This window comes from Neopelma chrysocephalum, unplaced genomic scaffold (assembly GCF_003984885.1).
Source record: "Neopelma chrysocephalum unplaced genomic scaffold, ASM398488v2 Primary Assembly neopelma1_96657, whole genome shotgun sequence".
In the NCBI taxonomy this organism is placed as follows: Eukaryota; Metazoa; Chordata; class Aves; order Passeriformes; family Pipridae; genus Neopelma; species Neopelma chrysocephalum.
The window spans coordinates 620,866-647,309 of record NW_020925302.1 but is presented as its reverse complement, the minus strand read 5'-3'; the positions used below and the strand labels follow the sequence as shown (position 1 = coordinate 647,309).

The window sequence follows — 26,444 nt, the reverse complement described above, 5'->3', positions numbered from 1 at the left end:
AATATCCAACCTAAACCTCCCCTGACACAATTTCAGGCCATTCCCTCAGGTCCTATCACTGGTTAACACAGAGAAGAGATCAGTGCCTGCCCTTTTCTTCCTCTCATCAGGAAGTTGTAGACTGCAATGAGGTCTCCCCTCAGTCTCCTCTTCTCCAGGCTGAATACATCAAGTAATCTCAGCCATTCCTCAGACGGCTTCCCCTCAAGACCCTTCACCATCTTCATTGCCCTTCTTTGGACACTCTCTAATAGCTTAATATCTTTCTTATATCGTGGTGCCCAAAACTGCCACAATATTCAAGGTGAGGCCCCACCAGTGCAGAGCAGAGCAGGACAATCCCCTCCCTCATCCAGCTGGGGATGCTTGGCTTCATTCTTCCCAGGACACGGTTGGCTCTCCTGGCTGCCAGGGCACTGCTGACTCATATTCAACTTGCTGTCGACCAGGACCCCCAGGTCCCTTTCCATGACACTGCTTTCCAGCATCTCATTTCTCAGTCTATACCAACAGCCAGGAATGCCCCATCCCAGGTGCAGAATCATAGAATCATAGAATCATAGAATCAGCTAGGTTGGAAGGGACCTCTGAGATCATCAAGTCCAACCCTTGATCCACTACCACTGTGGTTACTAGACCATGGCACTAAGTGCCACATCCAGTCTCTTTTTAAAAATCTCCAGGGACAGAGAATCCACTACTTCCCTGGGCAGCCCATTCCAATGTCTGATCACCCTCTCTGGAAAGAAATTCTTTCTAATATCTAACCTAAACCTTGCTTGGCACAACTTAAGACCATGCCCTCTTGTCTTGCTGATAGTTGCCTGGGAAAAGAGACCAACCCCCACCTGGCTACAACCTCCTTTCAGGGAGTTGTAGAGAGTGATGAGGTCTCCCCTGAGCCTCTTCTTCTCCAGGCTGAACAGCCCCAGCTCCCTCAGCCTCTCCTCATAGGATTTGTGCTTGAGTCCCTTCACCAGCCTAGTTGCTCTTCTCTGGACCTGCTCCAGCACCTCAATATCCTTCCTGAACTGAGGGGCCCAGAACTGGACAAAGTACTCGAGGTGTGGCCTCACCAGCTCTGAGTACAGGGGAATAATCACCTCCTTGGACCTGCTGGCCACACTGTTCCTGATACAGGCCAGGATGCCATTGGCCTTCTTGGCCACCTGGGCACACTGATGGCTCATGTTCAGCTTCTTGTCAATCCAAACTCCCAGATCCCTCTCTGTCTGGCTGCTCACCAGCCACTCTGTCCCCAGCCTGTAGCAATCCATCACTTCCTCTTGTTGAACTCCATATGATTAGAGATTGCCCATCTATCTAATTTGTCAAGGTCTCCCTGCAGGACCTCCCAGCCTTTGAGAGAGTCAACAGCTCCTCCCAGGTTTGCATTGTCTGCCAACTTGCTTAGTATCCTTTCCAATCCTGCATCCAAGTCATTTACGAAGACGTTGAAGAGCACAGGACTTAAGATGGATCCCTACAGAACCCCCCTAGGGACAAGTCACTGATGTTACCCCAGTCACTATTACTCTCTGTGCTTGACCCGTGAGCCAATTGCTCACCCACCACATGATGTGTTTATCCAGCTGTCTGCTGGACATTTTGTCTAGAAGGATGCTGTAAGAGACAGTATGAAAAGCTTTACTGAAATCCAAAAGGATTGCATCAACGGGCTTCCCTTGAGCAACTAGATGAGTTACCTTTCATAAGACTAAATCAGGAGACTAAATCAGGTTTGATAAGTAGGACTTTCCTCTCATGAAGGCATGCTGGCTGTGACCAGGGACTGCATTGTCTTTCGTATGTTTTTCAATACCTCCCAGAATAATCTTCTGCGTAACTTTACCAGGCACTGAAGTGAGACTGGCAGGCCCGTAGTTTCCAGGCTCCTCCTTCTTGGTCTACTTGAAAATAGGAACAATGTTCGCCAGCTTCCAGTCAGCTGGGACCTCTTCAGATTCCCAAGACCACTCAAAAAACATCAGAGGTTTTGCACTGACATCAGCCAGTTCTTTGAGGATTCTGGTATGAATCCCATCAGGCCCCATAGATTTGTAGGGATGCAGCTGGACCAGCAGATCCTGCACAATTTCCAGGTCAGCTGGGAGTTGATCAATCTCTCAGTCACAGTCTTGCAGCTCAGGGCACTGAGACCCCCTTGATCCATCATTGATGTTGAAGACAGAGGCAATGAAGGTGTTAAACACCTCTGCTTTGTTTCTGTTCCTTTTTGTGAGGTGACCATCCTCATCCTTTAATGGGCCAGTAATATTTCTATACTGCCTATTCATAGATTTGAAAAAACTCTTTTTATTATCCTCCACATTTCTGGCCAGCTGCAACTCCAGTCAAGCTTTGGCCAAATGAATTTTCTCCCTACAATGGCAAGCAGCATCTCTGAATTCATCCAGTCCCACTTGGCCTTGCTTCCACAGGGCATATACCTTCCTTTTTTGTCGTCTTTCCAAGGAAGATCCCTGCCCAGCAAAGTTGGCCTTCTGACTTGCCTGCTTCACTTCCAACATTTGGGAATTGCCTGCTCCTGTGCCCTTAGGAGGTGGTCTGAAGTGACCAGCACTGATGGACCTCAGCAGCTGCAAAAACATTTCTCCCAGGGGACCTTCCTTACTAATTCCCTGAGCAGCCTGAATTCTGCTCTCCTCATGTCCAGAGTTGAGGTTTTGCTGGCACTTTTCCCCCTGTCAACAGAAATTTTAGACTCAATCAGTTCATAGTTGCTGTGGCCAAGACAACCACCAGTCTCCTCTTCTCTCACGACATGCCCTCTGTTGATAGGCAGCAGACCAAGGAGGGCATCTTTCTGAGCTGGCTCCCTTAGGACCTGTTCTATAAAGCTGTTGTCCAGGTTTTTTAGGTATCTTCTGGCCTGGGTTGTACCAGCTGTGTGATGCTCCTGGTTCATTTCTGGGAAGTTGAAGTCCCCCATAAGGACAAGGGCGGTTGACTTGGAAGTGTCCCTTAGTTCCTCAAAGAGTGATTGTTGGCATCATCATCCTGGCTGGGAGGTCTATGGCAGACTCCCACAATGACATCGGCATTATTTGTTTGCCCCTTGATTCTTACCCAGAGGCTCTCAACTGTGCCATTGCCAACTGTGGGCTCCATACATTCTAACCTTTCTATTACATACAATGTCAGTGATAGACTCTTCTAGGATAAAAAAAAGGATAGAAAGATCTTTCTAAAAATCTACGTATATAACATTTTACAATGACTGCTTCATGAACTGGTATTACATCTAATACATCAGAAGCTGTATTTTTGAGTGACAGTAAGATTATATCTAGACATGGAGCTGGGAAGCTAAAATGAGAAATTAAAATGTCAGAGAGATATCTGAGTCAAAAGGAGCTACAGTAACTTGAAGATTTTTTAAAGAGAATAGAGACTAGAAGTGCTTTTTACAGAAGATTGAAACAATGTTTTTAGAAGAAATGTATTTGAGAAAACATGAATGCAGACATTGTGGAAAGACAGGAGAAGTTTATAATAATTATGAGAAATGGAACATGAGAGCTCTGAAAAAGAAAGTGTAATAAACAAAAAAGTAACAGTTTACACAAGGAGCAAATGCATATGCAATAAACACAGAATTAGGCAATGAAAGAGATGGATCCCCTGAAATATTGAGTGGAAAGAAAGAATTTTCTTTAGGCATGTCAGATTGACAAATATTCCCTTAAGACAATGACATCTTTGTTTAAACAGCACAGGAGATAATATGTTTAATCTGCTACCAGTACTTGTATGTTACCAAGTATGTTACAAATATATGAACACATCACCAATCATTACTTCATCCCTGTAAAAAAACCCAACAAAAATGCAAAAACCTCCAACCCCACTAGTCCCTAAGATGGTAAATAAAAGATGAACACAGTCTATCTTTTGCTTTTTTTTTTTGCTTGAGATTGTTTTGGTATTGTTGACATGGTAAAGAGAAACACTTTTGGCTTTTAATAGATATTAATTAAAATTCAGTTTTAACATATATTTTTCAGGTAATAGTCCAAACATAAAAAAAAATCAGACTCACAAAGCTTATTACAATAAAATATTTGATCAATACTCTTTCATGCTTGGCTTACAAGGGAGTGAAAGATATCTTCCATGCATGCCTACCTTTACAGAGCTAAAGTTGTTTCAAATTTTACAGTGAAATGCAGTTGACAAAGCCCAGGAATCAATATGGTCAATGACACACAGTGAAGGAATTATCTTTAACTTTGCAGAACACAGCAACTCAAAAAGTTCATAATATATAATATATAAGAGAAAGACGTTATTAATTTTAAGGAAAATGGGCAACTGAAAAACAGAAGGGAAACATATGGCTTTTTTAACTCACAACCCCCCCAGCTTGTTGTATTACCATCAAAATAATGCATCGTCCATCCTCTAATTACATGTTCAAATACTATGTATTTGGCTTGAAATACTCACATCCAGCTGGAGCTTTGCCATTGCTGTGCATGAGCTAAGCTGAGCTTGTAAAGGCTCTGGTTTTGATCTTCTTCTAGGAGGTGAGTTCTTGCTCTGAGAATTATCAGGAAGTTTTAGATATTTTATCCATGTTGATACCAGCAATTTCTTACAGTTAATAAGATACTAGTAAATTATTCTGAAAAATCAACAGTCTGAGCTGTAGAAGAGAGGGCAGTTCCTATTAAGGTATTTAGAAAAGAAGATACACTTTTAATTGCTGAGAAAGCCAGTGCACTCATATTGCAATTTTTATAGCCTTGGGGTTTACTCTAAATGTGTAAAAACCCTACCTACTGAATAATCACCCATAAAATGCAGCAACCTACTGGTTAATATATATTGAATGATTACCCATCAGACAACGAACACGTAGAAGAATTCCATATCAAATAGGATATGTAAGCAAATTTTAGAAATGTGAATATTAAGTTAAAAATCTGGCATTTAATCTGCTCACAATCTGAAAAATAAATTTTGTAAAACAATATACTTTTGTCTTTACAAGAAGTTTGTGGATGAAGAAGTTTTAACTCATTAAATTGTAGACGGAGTGTTCACGAAGAGTTTTAAAGATGAAAGATTTTGAAGTTGCTATGAAATATTTTATGTCTTTTTTAAAAAAAGGGGACCTTTTCCATCCTGTGAGATTTATTATAGTTTTGCTTACAACTGACTTGATTTCACTGAAATTAATGTTTCAGTACATTGCTATTGTTACAGTTGGTGACTATAAGCATAATTAAGACACGTAACGTTATAATTTTTTCTGACTTTTCAGGGCTTTGCACAGTATTCTGTACTCTTTTATGGTTATTACAATAACCAGAGGACAATTGGATGGCTCAAGTTCAGGATGCCTCTTTCGTATTTCCTTGTTGGGGTTGGGACTATTGGCTACAGCTTTATGATTGTCATTCGAACGTAAGTGTTCCTTGGCTCTGGAATAAAGTAATTCAAAGAAGCAAATAATTCAACTGTGGACCCCTGAGACTGTCTTTTTAAAAATACGGTAATTGTAAGGACAAGGCAATGCAAGATCAAGTGCAAGGTCAGAGTTGTGTAAGATTCCTTTAACCTATATTATTTTTCCGTTGTTCACAACACTTGTGTTACAGTGTTGTGAAAGTGGGAATAGATCTTTACTGAAATAAAAAACCCCACTTCTCTCCTGATCTTCAGAATAAAAAATGAATGCAGAAAGTAAGGAAGAGAGCTGTTAGCCCATCTTTCCATAATACTTGGCATCTTTTCATGATACTTGTCAGCTAACATTCAGGAAATTCAATTGTTCTACATTTAATGATACCTTATGTGAACTAAACTATTTTACAAAGCAGGAAAGAAGCATATGGCAAATAATTCTGTGTGTAGCTCACAGTCAGCAATAAATGCCGCCAATTTTTATAATCTTTAGTACCCTTGATTCAAACAAAATGACCATCTAACACAGTAATATAGTTAGCCTTAGCGGTGGCTTCACAAAATGCCTATGGTGTTGCAGGTCAAGATTCAAAGATATTTGTAAATATAGAGAAAAATGCAATTAATCTATTTCCACTGTTTCATGCTGAAGGCAGTATTTTTCATATGCATGAGCACTAGATTAATTCGTATTCTGTTTTTCAAACTGGTTCCTACGTGGGGCAAGAAACATTTCAGAAAAAAAGAAAAGAAAAAACAAAAAGTCTTCAGTCACATATATGTATTTTTGGAGGTGAAACAGACTACCACAATAAAAGAGCAATTCATTTAGTTCAAAAATATATTTTAAAATATTTTTTATAATGATTAGAAAAGTTTTAGTCTCCAATAATTTTATTTCAATGACTGTCACTCAGACAAAAATAAATAAATGCCTTCTAGCAGAAAAACCCTATAGCCCAAACAAGGGAATATCCTTGAGTCAAAAATACGTTGTATGTGCTAACTTTCCATCTGGCCATATGACACTAATGCTGACCAACATTTAGATAATCATATGAGAGTTCTTGCAGACTTCTGCTCTTTTCTGTTTCTCCAGAAAGAAGCACAGTGGGCAGTGAAACTAAGAGCAGTGTAACAGGAGGTGCTGCTGACTGAAAACTGGGAAAGGAAATATCTACCTGAAAGAGATAGTGAGGATTATAAACATTATTATTCTGTTTAAGGGAAATATTTACATAAAGGGTTGCTCTCTTCAGCTCTTATAGTGCACAACATAAAATTGAAACATTTCTGATTCCAAAGAAATTGTATTTTAACCACAAGACTATTCATTATTTCATTAGAAACTCTTGAGAAGGAATTATCTTAGTCTATAAACTAGAAGCAGGGCAGATCCTCCGAAGAATCTTCCATGATCTCTGATCCTTCTGTATATAACCAACCCTGGTATTGATTTATGGCAGCTCAAAGGATTTTCTGTATTATTTACTTACTATTCTCCTCCTAGATTTGAGAGTATATGGTCTCTTAAAAATGTGGTATGTAGAATGCATTAATATTAATATTAATAAAATAACTCTGCTGCACTAGTGAGCTATAAAATAGGTGTTGCCTTTTTGTCACTGATAAATAAATATGTTATTGAAGGCTAAATGATTTTTCCCCTACCAATACACTTCATCCTTGTGCTTAATGATTTGAATTAGGTGACCAACTATGCAGAAGCAAGATCATGGTTATTACATGAATGAAAACCCTTTGAAACAGAGAATTTCATAGTCCAGATTAAGTCAAATCTGAAAAAATATTTCTCTGAAGAAATAATCTGATGTTTCTGCATACTATTATAAATATCTTTTGTATGTGTATAGGAGATAGAAAGCTCTATTAGTGATATTTTGTATGCTATAACCAGATTTTGTTCTGGCTTGTTATTTTAGAATATTTATTATACTCTTCGATATATTTATTTATTTTCAAGGTTTTTTTGTATTTATTTGTTTGTTTTGTTTTTAGAATACTTTTTTTTAGAATATTTTATTTATTATAATTTTTCTCTTTTTTCTCTTTGCAAAGTCTCCAATAAAATTTATTGCAGTTCAGGATGCTCTGCAGCTTTCTGTTTTTCCACTGTGTTTCTTATTGAGCAGAGTTTTGTCAAGGTGTTAATGAAGTACATTCATTCTTCCTCATCAAATTGTGTGTTGTGAGCTCATAAATTGTCTAAATATGAAAATCACCATCCTTTTCTCTTGTTTCTTTTTGCTTTTAGAAAAAATTTAGTAAAACAACTGACAGCAAGAATGATACAGGGTTTGGTTTGTTTGTTTGTTTGTTTTCAGGAAAATGTTAAAACTAAGGAACAATTTAAAAATCATGCTCACAAAGTAGAACTAATTCTAACAAGGTCTGCCCATGTCTTTCTGCCTTTTGTAGAATGGCAAGAAATGCAAATGATGACGGTGGTGGAGATGATACTAGTTTTAATTTCAGCTGGAAAATGTTTACAAGCTGGGACTACCTGATTGGCAATCCTGAGACAGCAGATAATAAGTTTGCCTCCATCACAACAAGCTTTAAGGTAAAACAGAGCTCACTAAGGAGAGGTAACGGTATTTGTCTTTCACATTAACATGAATCAGATGGAACTAAGTTGTGCCCGTGGCCTAGAAACTTAAACTTGAACTGGCATCATACCCTTCTGAATCTCAGTCTTTGTGCCTTGTCATCTTATTTTTTCATTTTAATTTTGGAAGAAAAAAGTTTATCATGTTTTGTGTCCTCCATGCTGACAGTACAAGCTTTAGAAAAATTATTCTGCTGTAAAAATACTATTTCCCTTTTTCTCATCTCTGATGGCTTCCCATTTCTGTGGCACTTGTCTGAAAAAATTTTTTTTGGATGTTGGTCATATATTGCTAACCTCACATTACCATCTTCTCTTGTTACAGAGAAGAGATATCACAAAATAAAGTAATAGAATCATCTATAAAGGGCTATTTATCATGTCATAAGAATTGGCCTCAGAATTTTGAGTGTATACCTGCTTTTCAGTAAGAAAAGAAGGTTACTTTCCTTGCACAATGTAATGTTTTTATTTTCAAATTAATTACGAACTGTAGCCCAATTTGCAAAACAATGCCTCTTTTCACTGTACAGGTATGTTGATTTCAAGAGTCATTGTGTGAGGAATCTGGGGCAAGGAGCGAGATGCACCACCGTGAAAACAATGAAGGGGATGTATTCTATATGTTGAGTGTGAAAGAATGAGTTTTTACACTGGGGTCTCTGGGACACATCTGTGTATCATTGTGGTGGTTTGACCCCCACAAAAATCCAATTTTCTATCTTCCCCACACCTCCCCACAATTTACCTCAACAGCGAAATTTTTAGGCAGGCACACCTCTGTATGGGGGAAGGGAAAATATACAGTTTATTCCTGTACAAAATAAATACTGTACAAACTAAAAGCAACAATATATATACCGTATTAACACACTTCTATCATCCCTTTTAGCCCCTCCCACAATCAGTTCAGGAGAAGCCCTCAGGCTGATAGGTAAACAGTCTTTCTCTCATTGGGGTATCAGGGAGAAGGGTTTCTCTGATCACCCCCCACCAACCTCCAGATCTTTGCTGAGGTCTTTTCTTCCTCACAAAGTCCAAGAAGATAGCTCTGAGACCGTCCTCCTTGGTTCCATGCCAATCTCTGCTGTGTGACTCTCTCTCTCCCTCCATTCCGTAGCTGCTGTAGTTCAGCTCGGCTTGTCACGTGGACGTGTTCCAGGATTCATTCCTCCTCCGTCAGTTTTTGGCTGCCCCTGGCCAAACCTCTGCAGGGCACCCTCCGAGCCTGCTTGGCCCATCTCCAATTTAGCCTGGAGTTTTTTTCCTCCTGGCACCGAGCGTTCAACCCGCCCTCTTTGGCTCAGCTTCAAATACTAAGCCTTACATTCCACTCCCACCTACAGTGATGGGAAAGGCCCCCACCCAGCTTTAGCTACAGGCGTTCGGTCCAGTTATAACTGTCCCAAGCTGCCCACAGCCTAGCTGCAAAGGGGGGGGAAGAGGGCCTGCCCTCCTCACAAAGGGCTTGCCTCTGTCTCCCTCTTACCTCATGGCTGTGAGTCTCTTCCCTCACAACACATACACACTCTTACGGCTGCCTTCAGCCCTGCCGTGGGGGCATGGGCACCCCCCCTCCGAGTGGGGGGGCCTCCGTCCACCTCTCAGCTACTGTCTCTCTCTCACACTCTCACACACAACTCTGCCAACTGCCAACTCTGCCAACTCACTTCTGGCAAGCTGTGTATATCTAACTTTCACAGGAGTGAAAAAAACCAGTGCTGATTGGTTTCTCAGGGGGAGCTCTCCTAGGACCCAGTCACATATCAGCTCTAACTCAGGACTGTTAGGGTGATTTTCTTTATCACCCCCTATGCTTCATTGATCATCTAATTCAAATGTACCCCCTTACATGTTGAAAGATATTTGGGGAAGATAACAAATCAATTGAGACAAAGGTTTATTTTTGAGAAATAAACTCATGAAGATTTACAGTGATCCTTGCAAATGAGCAAAGAACCTCAAAGATAAAGGGTGAAGTCTTGACTTGGGTGAGGTCATTGGAGTTCTGTTCAAAAGCTACTGCAATCTCCTTTCATTTATGTGACAAATGCAAGCTGTAAAAAGAGCAGAGCCATGCAGGGCAATTATTACAATGCAGCAGTTCAGCTTCCCCTCTGGGCAACTGATCTCTGTAACCGAACTCCCTTTCATGAGGACACTCCACAGTAAAGCTCCTTCTGCAGCAAAAAGCTGAAGACTACAGTTACACCAGTCTTAATATTTATCAGTCATGGCCAAGGGTAAGTGTGGGGCAAATATTTTATTCTGAAGTCTGCCTCTTTTGGGATTCCTACGTCTGGACTGTGTTTTTATTCCTTCCAAATTGCTGACTTTCAGAATGAAACTTTTTCCTCTTTTCTCACAAATGCACATTTTTAAAGTGTGACAGTTCTTTGCTGACAGATAATCACACATCTATCCTGCTGTGTCACTCAGCCTCATATCACCTTGCAAGCTGACAAAACGTACTGGTTTTTTGTTGGCACATGAGTACAAGTATAACAAGACTCAGTGGGGACACACTAAACAAAGGCAAAGCAAAGCCCAGGGAGCCAGATCCCCAGAACTTGCCAGGGCCTAAATAAGATTTTATGAGATAATTTAAGCTCATCTCAAAACATGAAGCGCAGATGTGCATTTGCATCTTTGTAATTTGTTTAACTGACTTCTAACAATTTAGGAAGTAATGTGGGGCCTTGATCATTAAAGTATTCATAATATTTTTTTCTTTCTAACAAGTGCAGGAAGCAATCGTGGAGGAGCAGGAGAGCCGAAAAGAGGAAAATATTCACTTGACTCGATTTCTGAGGGTTCTTGCTAACTTCTTAGCCCTATGCACACTTGCTGGAAGTGGCTACCTCATCTTTTTTGTTGTCAGAAGATCCCAGAAATTTGCCTTGGAAGGTCTGGAGAACTACGGGTGGTGGGAAAGAAATGAAGTTCGTGCTAGCACATTTCTATAATAGATGTGGTTTGAAGCTGTGTTCCTCTGCTTTGCATGTTGCATTTTTTTCCTGATATTTAAATATTCTGAGTGTGGGTGGTAAATGTCTAACAAAAGAATTGCTTTTGACTCCTGCTTCATAAAATTTCTTGGTTGCTTCTTTCAAATGTCGATACAATGCTTTATATTTAGTTTTCATTTGAGACCTTTATGTTTCCTCCTCTGTGCTCTTAAGATTGTTTTCCAGACACTCCATGGATTCACAAGCTCTACTCAGGAACCCAGTTTCCTCATGCTTTCCTCTGAGACTGGCCCAAGCAAAGTGACTGGTGTGTGGGCACAAAGTTATCTGGGGCTTCATGGATACAACTCTGCAGTGTAGCAGCAGGTTGAAACTCAAGCCTTCCCATTCCATCTGCCCTTAAGGGTCCTATACCATTTCTTTTTGCCTAATCTGTGCCTAATGCTTTCTTCTAAAGCAGATGCAGCCTGCCTGACAGAGGGGTATAATGATGACAGTGATTGCATTTGCTATGACAGTGTGCAGCGTGCATCTGAAGTCAGTGTTGTCATATTAAAACCTGGAAAAGTTGTATTTTCTTAGCAAGGGTACTGCCATGCGTGTTATAAAATGAGTTTGTTACTTAAAGCTTACCTTCTGAGCTGGAGTATAAAGTACATACTGGATTTAAGATAAGGTAGCCTCACAAAGCTGATAAGATGAGCAACAGTGGAACAAGGTAAATCAATTTGGGATTTTCAACACCAAAATCTGACTGAGAAAGTAACATTAAAATCTCATTCCACCTCTGGAATCTGGAAACATAGTGTTGTTGAGACAGGACTAAGTTACTTGTTCTTACGTGTTGATCTGATGGGAAAGAAAAATCATGTACAAAACTGCTTTAAAGCAACACAAACCCTAAGCAAGTCAACAGATTAGCAGAGGAAAACAGTTCAGGAGGAATTCAGTTTTCTATCACTTGAAAGGTGTGGTAATAGACTTGTACTAACAAGACCTGTGCTACCAAAAGCTGTTATATTAGTTTATACTGCAGTCTGGAAAGTAAGTCACATGTATTTATGTTCATTGCTATAGTTTTGTTTGTGTAACAAAAAAGTACTGCTAAGGAGACATTGTATCACAGAACTACAGAGCAAGTGTGTCTCTAGAAGAGAGTGATTAAGGCAACACTGACATTATCTGGCTGAAGAATTTTTCCTATTGACAGGTAGAACATATTTATGAGGTAGAAAACATTTCACTAGATTGGATATTAATATTTAATTCCATAAATATATTTGGCTCCTATGTAGCAGACATTTACACATTTTTCTTATTGTATAGATAATTTCTTTATGTTTGCATCATTAATAGATGAATAGAGATTTTGATCAGAAAAAAATCCCATTTACACTTACTGTATTACTTAGAGTAAATGAAAGTGCAGCTCTTAACACACAATGCAAGTGCTGGTACGTAAAAATTTACATTCTTCATAAAATTATTAGGCTCCTTTTGTAGGAAATTTCGTCACACTGGATGCATTAAGGGATTGAAAACTGTTTACATGCAATTATGGTGTTCATGGAGCAATCCAGGGTACATTTTTTGTCATCGGTTGCTGAAGCTCATAGCATAATAAAGTGTTTCTGGTGACTCTGTGGAAAGGAGCTTTTTCTTTCTGACTCTCCTCCTCTCTCATAATGTTGTAAATTTTTTAACTCCCTCTCCGTATTGGCAGTAAGAACATAGTTCTATCAGAACTTAGTCCAAATACAATTGCATAGTGTGTCCTGGAGACGAGGAAGTTAGTGGAAATAGGCAGACTGAGACTATGAGTGGATTTCATCAGCCATTGCATCCTTCCTCCTGTGAGGCTGTGGCCTGGTGGTTGGTCGTGGATGAATGATGATCCTGCACTGCGTGCCAGTTTTCCCATGATTCTGGAAATTTTGGTAAAGAGGAGAATAAAGCCACCAATTCCCTTGGCAAAGTGTTCTGTAATTGGATAAAAATTGCTGAATGAAACTGACTTTTCTCATTTGATAGAAGATAGCTTGCAGTGATAATATGTAGTATGAGAATCTCTTTGGTACCATGTACCCTGTTTTCTCAAATATATTATTGTACTTTTTAAAAATAAAGCTACTTAAAAGCTGAGAAAACATATGAGGAGACAGACTGATTCCTCTGAATCAGAGTCAGAATCAAAAATATCTTGCTATTTAATGTTCCTAGAACTGGAACAGAATATAAGAACACTTATACTGAATTATTATGCTACGTTGTAAATTATCTATTTAATTCCAGAAATAACTAGGCAGCTTTTATTATTATGAAATATAATTTCTTAATCTGATTTCTTTAAAAAATTGAAATTATTTACTAGAAAAGCATTTTAAAGTTTTCTGCAGCAGCTGTTAGACAAACCTATGACTGCTGCAATCATTGTTAGTGGAAATTATGATTTATTTTAACTTGACGGCTTACTCTTAATGAAGTTATCATTCAACCAACAATCAGTGACTGTTCAATATTTAATGTTGTGTTGGCACAGTTTGGTATACTAATGGGCCTGGTATTTAGATGTGATTTAGATAGTGACAGGATTTCTTAGCAGATTCAGAGCAATTGGAAAAGCTCCTGTAAGCATAAAATTCCTAGCTTTCAGAATGTAACACCAGCACTTGGTACCCAGATCAATTAATGTTAAAGAGAGAAAAAATGTCCTTCAAACCACAGTTTTAATAATCAGTGGTTGCCTCTTGGCTGTTGTTGCTTTTTTAGCAAAAGTTCTATCTCAGTGGGGCAGAGAGGGTTTTTGAGATTTACTCAGCAGATAGTGAATAAAAAACCACATTGACTGTCAACAACAACTCTATCCTGTGTGCATGCTGGCATGCTGCCCCTCTTCTGGCATATCATTCCACAATTCTTAAGTCACAGAGAACAGCGAAACTCTCAGTGGTAAAATGAGGGGAAGAAAATCTGCAACTGAGCATCAAGTTGACAAGAAGTCCAGAATATAAATCAACTCCTTTTCTGAAATTTAACTAGAAATAGAACAGTGGGTAAAATTAATGGCTGATGTTTTTTTCAGTAAAACTCTTCACAGGAAAGTTAAACCCTTCACAAGAATGCTAAAAGTATAATGTTACTATATCTTTGAAAATATATGAGAAAAGTTTATACTTTTGAAATTTAGAACGCCATCATGGTTTTTGTATTTTGAAAAATCAATATGTTGCATTCTGCCTCATTAAAGCTTTGCATTTTCATTTGTAATAATTTCTCACTTTTCAACTTTCAAATTGCTGTGCCTCATTTCGCTTCTTATCTTAATAGCATCTGTTCTCCAAAATTAGAAGTGCTTTAGAGATGGGGAGCATGAGCAGTCAAGGCATGGAAAAATGGAGATGGAAAGCAAATGAGAAAAAACAGACATACTTCAGATATGTGGTAAAAAATACAGAAAATAATAAAAATATAGAAAGTGAATGTTTGAGAGAAAAAAAAGCAGTGCCTTCTGTCCTGCCTCGCAGATGCAACAACAAGAAAACTTTCAATAAAATTTACAGGTACTATATGTAGTACTGCCCAAAGGACACACCTTTTCTCCTAAAATATGTTTACTGTGTATTCCAGTATGGGAACTAAGGGACATAAAATAAATTAAGTAGAAGCCAGGTTCAGAAAAAGCAAAAGGGAAGGAATGGTAGATGATGGATGCCAGTGCTATGGGTACCAAAATTTACTTTTGTGTGAAGATTTATGAAAGAGAAATCCTCTGTGTGTTCCTTGATGCATAATGAACAGACCTGAATGAATAAGTTCCCAAACTTTATGTAGTTGTAGTCTATGACTTATTTATTTACGTTTGCCCTGTTATTGCTCATCCCTGGGTACCTGTTGGCCTCCACCAGCCTTTGGTATGACCCAGAACATCTCCTCTTATGCACACATATGCCTCTGGGACTTATTCCCTCAGGAGAATATGAGACCCAGAGTCAGTCAGGATTTTGATTTAAGACTTCAGCACCACAACAAGACCCAACATTTCTATTGATAAACAGGATACACATCTGGTTACAATTAGTCTGAATTTTAGGAATTTGTGGTTAGTCACACTGCCTGTAGTTGACTCGTTGCCATTTTGGGCTATATTGAGCATAATTTCTTAGGTCTGATGGTGACTAAGACAATGTGTTGTAAACTATATTAGATACTTTGAAGACCTTAAAATCAAGAAGTTTGTGCAGTTCAGTACAAAGAGAAATTAATGAATACTTTTACTACCAAACTCTCATTACCTACTATAAACACCAAAAAATAGGAATATCAACAATTCTCATAACTGAAAATTTATTCAAAGCACTAATGTATGAAACTCAACAGAACTGTTAATATAATAAGGTAAAAGGTAGCAGGTCATTCAAATGTAAATCCTGTCTTTTTAAGTTATAAATCCAAGTGATGCAACAGATGATAGCTACAAGTTTTTGATTGGTTGTTTCTCTTTTGAATGTTATGCAGTAACAGTGACTTATTACTTTAACAAGATAATTCTAATTACAAATAATGCCATCTAAATAAATAAATAAATAAATAAAAATCAGTGAATTCCTGTAATCATTAATATAATATCTACATAATTGTCAGGGGGTGCCACAAGCCATGCACAGAATACACTAGTTGCCTACAAGTGCAAAAAAAAAAAAATCCATTTATTAGCTCTAGAAGTCATTGAAAACCAAGAATATAAAAAGAACAAAAAGAAAACTATTTATTTCTATTCATTAAGAACACCAGTCAAATGTATGTAAATTTTTAGTAGTGGGAACATACACATTTACAAGTGAATGAATTTATTTGTTGGTATAGTGCCTTTCTACTGCCATATTATTTCCAAGAAGCAAGAGCAGTTCCAACTCTCTTGGCAGCAGGAAATCAGAAATTTTTAAAAGTTTATACTTGTTCTAGCAAAATGGATTCAAGCATGGCTCAGAAAAGCTTGTTGCAGAGCAATTAGAAGACTACAGTCCTGTGAACAATTAATTTTTTTTGTGACTAAATCAAGTAATTCTTCTTGGTTGTTCAAGTATGATTAATCTCAAATAAACATCTTTGTGCTTTCTAACAACTTTTATGACTTAGATTGAGAAAATATCTCCTGTTTCTTGTTTATTGTTTTTAGTCCCTTACTGACACATTTTTTGTAATAGAGTGTTATTTCACATTGAAGATGAATAACTGCACTCTTAAACTTTTTCATTCCTTTTCATTTATGGCTGGCAAAATGAATTAGAATGAAAAGGTTCAAGTAGACTTGAAATAATTTTCAGCAATCACTTCGGAATGTCACATTACTGGAATGTCTCACTCATCTGTAACATTTATGAGTTATGTTGTATTTTTAGTTTTCCATAAAAACTAGTTATGCCTTGTGGTTTTTGTTTGTTTTGTTTTGTTTCAGTAAAATTGCTCCATTTCCATACTGCTAAGACGATGAGTTAATTTTATTAGAGGTTTCTAAGAAAATCAGGCAGAAAGAAGAGGGATTGATCTGAATTTTCTTACGAACTGAGGAGATGAGATATGAGATAGAGAGCTGGGCTGTATGAAGTCACCAACCACATGAAATTTAACAAGAATAAGTGTTGGATTCTACACATGGGATAGGGTAATCCTGGGTATAGGTACCAGTGGAAGGATGAGAGGGAGGGGAGCAGCTCCAGAGAAAAAGATCCAAGGATTTGGGTAGATGAAAGTTGAATATGAGTCAGCAGTGCACTGTCAGCCAAAAGGGACAACGATGTCCAGGGGTGCATCAGGCACAGCATTACCAGCGGATTGAGGGAGGTGATTGTCTCGCTCTGCTCTGCACTAGTGTGTCCCCTTCTTGAGTCCCGTGTGCAGTTTGGGTGCTTCAATAGAATCAAAATATTAGAGCATGTCCAGAGTGACCAAGATGATGAAAGGCTTTGAGGCCAGACTAAAGAGGAGCAGCTGAGGTCACTTGGCCTGTTGAGCTTGGAGAAGAACAGGCTGAGTGGTGATCCCATCAAAGGGGAGCAGCAGAGGGGCAGGCACTAAGCTCTCTCTGGGGACCACAAGGAAAGGGAATGAAGCTGCATCAGAGGAAATTCAGATTGGGCATTAGATAAAGGTTCTTCACAGACAGTGTGGTGAGTCACTGGAACAGGCTCCCTTGGGAAGTAGTCAGGGCACTAAGCTTGTCAGAGTTCAAAGGGTGTGTGGATGACACTCTTATTTATTTTGCGTGCTTTGGGTAGTCCTGTGGAGAGCAGAGAGTTGGACTTGATGATCCTTATGAGTCCCTTCCAACTTGAGATACTCTGTGATTCTATGATTCTGTGACATCTAGAATTAATTTTGGGTGAGATCTCAGACAAATTAAATTTAGTGCAGTATTTTTATAGGAAAGCTTTTTATAGAATATCTGTCTGTCTTTGGGGAAAATGTGGTAGAGATGATAGCATAAACCAGTACTAGAGATAGGTTTTGTTACGTCCTGTTAGAGCAGAATTTTAGTTAAATTGTAGATTATAGTCAGAATAATTAACATTTGAATATTTTGGAAATTTATGTGAAATGGAAAATGAAAAAAAATCTTATATCCATCTAAAGTAGATTGCAACTGACTTTTCAAGCCTTTCTTCCTTTGTGAAAACAACTTGTGATACTTAAGAGTGGATTTTGTTTATTAAATCAAAACCCTAATGTGAAGTAGTAGTGGATTTTTCATCCAAATAAATAATAATAGAAGAATTAATTTCTAACATTTCACTGTAAACTTTTTTCTCCCCTTCCTCCACAGGTGAACATGGTTATGTCACTTTTAGGAATGTTCTGTCCAACTTTGTTTGATGTAATCAGTTCCCTGGAAAATTATCACCCTCGAATAGCTCTAAGATGGCAGCTGGGACGAATCTTTGCCCTTTTTCTTGGCAATCTCTACACTTTCATTATCGCCCTAATGGATGAAATCAATCTGAAGGCAAGATATTTACTACCCTTCACTATTTTTAACATGTCACTGGGCAAGAATGAGGAAATGAGGACTTACAATCAATCAGAGGCATGTCAGTGAAAGACATACTTTTCTTTCTATATTTAAATTACATCCGTGCCTGAACTAACATGGGAATCTTGGAACAGAACACATTGGGAGTTTGTAACAAGCTCATGTTGGTTTTTTGGTTTGTTTTTTTTTTTTTTTTTCTCCCAATTTATTTTTTTACTTAGTTGGAAGAAGAAAAGATAGTCAAGTATAACATGACAATATGGGAAGCCAGTCTGTACAATGGTACTATTCCAGAAAATTCGACTGCTCCTCCAATACAGGTGGACCCTGCTGATGTCCCCAGAGGGCCATGCTGGGAAACAATGGTGGGACAGGTAATATATCTGCTTTGAGCTCATATTTGAAAATAGGTCAGTTACACAATATGATGTCTAAATCCTCTTTATTTCTGCTAGTGTGTCATTAAGGTGGGAAAAGGTGAGCAGAAGCAGATGTGGAACCTTATCTTACACTAAATTTTTTTTTAAAAATTATTTTATTTTATTTTGAACCCTGTCTAGAAGGAAATTCTTTCTCCTGTTAGTTGACAGCATTGAAAACATTTCTTTTTTTACCCTTCTTTTCACTATCCTATTGACTTATCTTCCTCTTCCTGATTCCATCTTTGTCTTACAAAACCTGTTTAGCAATTCTGAAAAACAAGGACGTGTGTGTAAGACAGCTCTTACAGCAGTATGCTTTTGAGAAGTTGTCTCTGTCTTTAGCATAAGTAAAATAATGTAAAAGAACAATAGTGATTTAATGGTAAATCTGCTCAATTATTTTCTTTGATTCAGTTGAGTATTTATTCATATTAACCCATCAATATAAAATGTGGTTTCCAAACAATTTTCTAACATACTCTTTTACTCTGTTTGATCATACTATGCTGTTATTGTTTTATCCACAAAAGCAAATTCAATTCTGAATCACTTTTGCTGTTTCTCCACCACTCTGACAATTTGTCCTCCTGAATGAATAAATCACCAGCAGGGAGCATATAGGGAGAAAAATCAGACCCTCTATTCATTTCACTGATGCTGAATAATAAGCTAACACTAAGAGCTCATCACTGAACTAACTTTTCCCTTAATTTCAGATCAGGGAGAGTAATAGCTTTTTGGACTATTGGGGTAAGCTTTGGACTATTGGGCCTGTTACAATAGGCTTTACTGGAACATACCAAAATAAAAGTAGAGGAATGAGGATTTGCAGCAGTTTAAGATATTAGTTTAGATTTCTGTTATAGCAGCAATCTTGTCTGGAAATCTTTCCCAGTCTAATCATACCTGGGCTACCTCTAGCAAATGAGGGGCAGTATTTCTCTTGGCATGTTACAGATTAAGTGATTGTAGAAGAGGATCAGAGTCTTTTCCATGCTAAAGCAGGATAACCACAATTACAGATCTAGTCCAGTATTTCATTATTATTGTAACTATTAATTACATAAATATATTCTTAAAAGAGAATATTGCTCTAAACAGGAATTTGTGCGCCTGACAGTGTCTGACACGATGACAACATACATCACAATTCTAATTGGCGATTTTTTGAGAGCTGTCTTTGTTAGGTTTTTCAATTACTGCTGGTGCTGGGACTTGGAGTATGGATTTGTAAGTATATGATTTTAAATGTCTTTGTTATCTACTACTTCACATTTACGTAACAAATTGCATTTTCCTTTCAATCCTACAGTTAATTTTTGGCTAGACACCTTATCTTCAAAATCCCTGTGTTAGTTTTTCTTGGAATTTGTATATGCTCTAATATTTTTGTATTATTTAGATTTTGTTAACTTAGTTTTAAAATTTATTTGATTGTGTAAGAACACTGAGTACATATTTCTCACATGTTTATAGTTTGAAGACTTGTTCTCTCTTCCACAGAATACAATCACATTGATTTGTACAGGAGTTTGGATAGGGTTTTCTAGCACACAGTGCTTGTGGAGAAATATAGGAAAGATCCTGTTCTAGAAATCTTATTGTATATATTTTTTTATTAGAATTAATTTAGCTTAGGTAAAGTTAGTAAAGTTGGTAACTTAGTAAGGTTGGTAACTTAGTAAGGTTAATAACTTAGTAAACCTAGTAAAGGTACAGAACTTTTCACTTGGGACTTGAGACTTTCACACTTTTACTCTGACCTGACCTAGGCTAAATTTGCCTGCTAAATGTACACTGTAAGATTTGATGCTGCTTTCCATCCTTAAATAGTAGTCATGGTATTGTAAAAGCGTGTGGAGTTCCTGAAGACTCTTTAGTACAGAAAAGAGCTAAGTAATTTAAGACTATCATAGGTACATCTGCATAACCAGTCATCATAGCTGTTCTGTCATAATTATGTCCTTCTTCCCTCAAAATTTTGCTTTCCTAAATGTAGAAATTTCTTGCTTTATTAAAAACTGGAAATGTTAATTTTCCAGAGGAAGAGAAAGTTTTGGTATTTTCTTCTAAAAACTCAGGTATCTGATACAGCAATCACATTGTTACTCACTGGCTCCTACGAAATTTCAGCATTATTTAAAGGTTTTACATTGTGCCTCAAATAGTACTGATGTAGGGCTGGAGAGAGACTACCAGCCAGCCAGGCTGTGCACAAACAAATTATAACCCTTGCAATATCAAAATCAAATGGAGGAGTTTGAATACAGCATGGGCAGAAAAATTGCCAACAAGACATCTGCTCAAAGGGGATCCTGGAACCAGCTTATAATTGACATTTTTAATTGGCAGTATATAGGACTGTCTGTGATGGTCTGGTCCATTACAGTCCGCAGGTCCAGTAAACTGCCTGAAACAACAGCTGCAAGTAGAAGCTGAAACTGGAAATCACTGAATTTCTGATTCAGTGAAAATATCTGATCTTAAAAGGCTGCTTAGGAACTAGCTATACTTGTGTCTCTGTGGCTAGTGACCATGAATCCATTAATTTTTAAACTTTTTCTATATCCTAAATATTTTTGACAATCAAGGTATCCTTTGGTGAAGAATTCCAGAAATTAACTTACATGTGTGGGAAAACTGCTTCCTTTTATCTGTTTAAAAATTAGATTTCCAATTATTTTATTTGTTAATACTAACCCCTATGTTATCAAGAGCAGTCATACATTATTTGATTCTGTGTGATCCTATTAATTCTCTTCATGTTGCTTTGATATTATGTCTTATACAGATCTTGTTAGTCTACAGCTTTTCAAGTTGAATATTAGTAATCTATTAAATTGTTACTTGTATGGAAGCAGATTCATAAATACATGCAACGTAAGTTTAGCAGATCACTGTAAACATATGCATATATATGTATACATACACAAAACTACACAGAAAACCTGTAGGGACTTCAAATATTCCAGAAACATAACATAGTATAAGTCAAAATTATGGCTTTAATTGATGATTTCAATAGAATAACTTTGTTGTTCAGCCATAAGGGAATAGTTATTTTTGCATCTCATGCCCTTTACTCCTTCTATCAGTCATCAGCATAATTGATGCATAGAAATAACACATTATTTGTGGTATTTTTATCCTCCAATATTGTGATTCATGCAAGTTACTAGATGTGATGTAGCAATACTCTTTTATGAGAAAGGTGAGTGAACAAGGTTTTGTGAGGAGGCAAACCATATAAATAATATGTTTGAAACAGATATTTAGGTGCAAGCAAAAAGTTTACAGCCATAATTTCTTACCAGAAAGTTTTCTTCTGGTGTATATGCACACATACTAATGTGTATGGATGCATTTCAATCGTTGCCTAAATTCAGTGTATTAAATGTTTGCAAATGGAAACATTCATGAAAAAGAAATTAATAATTAGGGCAAAAGAACATATGTAGAAATGATGAAAGATTTGGAAAAATAGAATGAAGGGGTCAAATGAAGAGTTCAGAAATATAAGACTGAATAGTTTTTGTGACATGTGTCTACACTGGTAATAAAAATATATGATACAGGGCTTTCTTCAACAGACAAATCAATAATGGGACTCCATGGCTGAATCTTAAAGTAAAAATTAAAATCAAACACACTCAATTTATAGATAAGATATTCATATTAAGCAAGGAAAACAATGATCGGCAACATCTATCAATGCTTAAAAGAAATTCCTCAACAGTATAAATGCTGAAATATGAAAAATAATGCTGTAGTTCAATCAGGTATTCAATCACACTAAGTCACATTAATCACATTAAATATCATGTCTGGTATTGTATAAGAAGACGTATTACATGATCACCACTAGCCACTCCAATGGAAAATTTCTGAATTGTTGTTTTAAAATTTACCCAGTAACCAGAATAATTTTTAAGTCTCCCTTGGCACTTTGCTCTGAACAAATATCAAAAAGATTTTCAGTAAAATACTGCAAACTATATAGAAGACTGCCTCCTGCCCTTGAGTTATACTATTTATTTTGTGATTCAGTGATAAGATGCAACAAGAGCCCTTGTAAAATGATACCAATGTACTGCTGCTGTTGGAAGTGAGAGTTTTAATCTACTGTAAGTCATCTTAAAAACCCTTCTGCAAACCTAATGAAAACATCCGTATCATTTCTTTCAGCCATCATATTCTGAGTTTGATATAAGTGGAAATGTGCTGGGACTGATCTTTAACCAAGGCATGATCTGGTAGGTGACAAAGCATGTTGCATCTACAGGATGGCAGGATTTAGCTGTATCTGTGAAGGATTCTTCTGAAATCCTGATCATGTCCCATTTCTTTAGTTTGATGGAAGTATAATGAAATATATACCGAACTCTGGTACACTGCAATCAGTGAGAACACTTCAAAACTAGTTCTGGGCTAAGATTTTGGGACCAGATATATCAGGATTTTGCACTGAATTGGTAAGACCAACCAGTAAAAAGCTGCATAGATTAATCTTATACTTTTGTTGTCTGACTGCTTGCTGTTCTGTTTAGCTTTGAATTTCAGCCTTTCAACATACCTTAACACTCTTTTCCCATGTTTCCTGTGGAAAAAGGCCTTAAAACAAATGTATTTACGCTTAACTGTGCAGGCATGTGAACGTGTAAACAGTGCTACTGTTATAGAATCTTAGAATGCCACAGAAATACAGACAAGAGGCTGCAAATATCTTGCAGTCCCTGCAACCAAACCCTGCTGCGAGGTTGTACTGGGAGCCTGACAGTGGCGCTGGGCTCGTTCACATGGAGGATTTGAGGATTTATCACTGTGGATAAGCAGGGCACCACCCCTGGCCCTGCAGTGATGGCATGCTGTAAGTAGGGCTGGATGGAGTCCAGCCCTGTTGCTGGCTTCTGAGGCATTCACATTGTGTCCTGTATCGCACAAAAGCAGCTCAGCTTTGTAAGTGGCATCTTGTTATCTGCCTTAGGACTGCCATTCCAGTTTCTGGTAGGAAACATTTCTCAGGCTGCTGATCATCAAAATGATGAGGCTCCAACATGAACTCTATTTGCCATTTGATACTTGCCGATTGATGTCACTAATACTTTTGACTGCTGTAATAAACACTTTGGAAGACAGGCTGAAAATCATTCTCTACCAGACAGATGTTGGGGACTGGGTGAGGGACTTGATTCCTGATTATTCCCTAACAAAACTTCTATACCCATCTATCATTTTTATACTTCATTACATGTACAGACTCTGTGTGCACTTCTAAGCTGCCATGCTCCAATATATACTGTCTGGCACCAAAACTGGGACTTGTGCTTTTGTGATGCTATTTAGATACAGAATCCTTTATTTTACTGTTTATTGCAGAGCTGGGGCCACATTTTCATGCTAATTCATATTTGCAGGGCTAAGGCAATAGAGCTGTGGTGTTTTTCAAAATAATATCTGATGATTTTAACTGAATCAAATACATCAGATAAGTAAAAAAAGATTGACTGAATTATAATAAGCATACATTGCCTGAAACATGTTTATCATTAATACACGTGTAAGATAAATTAGCTTCTCTTTTATTTGAGCTTTGTAAATTCTGTTTTGCATGTTTCTTCTCATCTGAAACAGAATAGAAGGAAGGGCCAAGCAAATGAATGTATCTGCTCTTCAGTCAGCATGACAGAAGAAACAAAGTATGATAAAAGTAAAATGGTGCCAACTGTGTCAGTGTGAGCACCATGCAACCACATATAATAGGGGAAAAACAATGTTTAGCAGAATCTATAAACAGATTGTTGGCCTAAAACACTAAATTACCATGACAACAGAAGTTAAAATAAATGTCAACTAAGTAAAGATATCCTTCCTAAAATAGTGTTAGTATATTAAAAAAATAATAAAGTATAAACTAAATTATTTTGTTTACTCCTAGCTGTTGGGGTTGATAATACTTAGTTTTTACACAAAACAAGCAAGATGCTGCCAGACAAATTAAGAGTGAATAACATTTCATCAAGTGATCATTTAATTTGCAGAGAAAGAGGACTTTGAAACAAAAGGTTCATATAGAGAATTCTCTCCAGTTCTTCTTAAAAAAAGAACAAAGACCAGTAAGAAAACCCCAGAAAGACAGTTTTATGAATTTCTGATTGCACAGTGTGTATGGTTACAAAGCACATTGACATAGCGAATGGCTGGTATATCTAGGAAGACAGAAGTTGTATAACAAAGTGGTTATTTTTTTATTTGCTTCTTTTCTAGGATGGGATCTTTTTATGCTCCATGTCTCCCAGCAATCAATGTGTTTCGCCTCCATACATCGATGTACCTGCAGTGCTGGGCGGTGATGTGCTGCAATGTCCCCCAAGAGAGGGTCTTCAAGGCTTCCAGATCCAATAACTTCTACATGGCCATGCTGCTTTTCATCCTCTTTCTCTCTACACTGCCTGCTGTGTACACCATTGTCTCCATCCCACCATCTTTTGACTGTGGTCCTTTCAGGTTCTTTGCATTTTATATACTATTTTTGTAAGTGATGTAGTGAACTGCTTTGTCACATCACAATGAATGATGCAGTACAGAAAAACTGTTTCTATAATAAGCATTAGCACCTGATAGGCTGAGGGTTTAATTGAGTCATGTGTCTCATTGTGCATAATTCTAAAGCTGGAATCCTGGAAAATTGAGCAATTCCTTAGGAAGTTTTATCTGAGGTGAAGAACAGAAAAATCTTTCAGTTAATTTTAATGTAAATATTATCATTATTGCTGCACTAAAGACAAACTATTCTTCTGGAGTAGAGCAGTGACCTGTTGTGAATATCAGTCTGTTGGCTTAAAAGTGATGGCTTTTAGGAAATGTCTGTGCCAATTAGGAGGGGCATATCAGAATGTACGATAGTGTTCTAAAGGTATTGTGGTTCAGTCTTTGACTGTCATAACTCTCTCCAACTCAGAATTTCATGTGTCTGCTGTTGAAAATTTCTCTGTCAAGCTGAATTTGTTTCTGAAGTCTTCAAGACCTCCATATACCTTAGTTCCTTCTAAACACTTTGCCTTGGCCTGCCTATGCAAACATATGCTTTGGATTCAAGCTAGTTTAGATTTTGCCACAGTTTCTCCTTCTGGGCACACTGCCTGAGACCATTTTCATCATCTTTACCTGCCAGGTAGCATGAGATACAACCATAAAATGATTACACCGCAGCACTCAAGACATGAAATTAAAAATTTTAGAAGTCTATAGTCTTTGGTTTTAAACAAAATATTAACAAAGCAACAGTAGGAGAACAGTAAAAGAGACATTCTGTTTGCAATGAAAGGTTTAGATGACACATTACTGTTGTAAGTAAAATGACATCTGCATGATCCCCAGTGCACTTTGCAAAGGAGCAGAGGCCTCGCCACATTAACTTTGACCAAAGGCAAAATGGAAGAGATTGTTTCTAGACACCTGCAACAGCCACAGGTACCTAAAAGGGAGAATTGCATGACATGACAAAAATTGTCATGAACAGAAAATCGTTTGAATTTACAGAAGAAATCCTCATGGCTAGGCTTCGCAAATGAAGATTTGGGAAGGGCTCTACCCACATTTGCTACAGGCTCACTGGTGGCTAAAGAGGCCAATGTGAGATAGACAAGTCCGGTTGCAAAAGGCACAGCAGAAAGACTCCTTGGATGGTATCGGCAAGACACGACTCTTTCTGCATTGTCTTTTCTCCTCGAGAGTGATCCTGCGTGTGTTCTCAAAAGAATCAGCAGTGTTATAGATAGTGTGTCTCCAGGCCTCCCAATTGGAGGCCAGAGTAGACCAGTGATGAAGATCAATATGGCCAAGGCTGAGATGTTTTTTCAGGGAGTCCTTGTATCTCCTTTTCGGGGCTCCTCTCTTGTGGCAGCCACTGGCAAGTTCACCATAAAGCACGATTTTAGGGAGGCGGTGGTCCTTCATCCTTGAGA

The 26,444-nt window shown here is 37.7% G+C and overlaps 1 protein-coding gene across 1 annotated transcript in view; it reads left to right on the top strand.

Annotated features, from left to right (window-relative positions):
• The window catches only part of TMC1 (transmembrane channel like 1), an 82,463-nt gene that overhangs the window by 33,942 nt on the left and 22,077 nt on the right, over positions 1 to 26,444 (top strand). Inside the window, 9 exon segments of the mRNA XM_027708974.1 lie at positions 72 to 82; positions 5,247 to 5,433; positions 7,873 to 8,017; positions 10,810 to 11,004; positions 17,852 to 18,031; positions 18,280 to 18,432; positions 19,582 to 19,710; positions 22,666 to 22,733; positions 24,745 to 24,984. Of these exon segments, the coding sequence (XP_027564775.1) occupies positions 72 to 82; positions 5,247 to 5,433; positions 7,873 to 8,017; positions 10,810 to 11,004; positions 17,852 to 18,031; positions 18,280 to 18,432; positions 19,582 to 19,710; positions 22,666 to 22,733; positions 24,745 to 24,984 (1,308 nt within the window).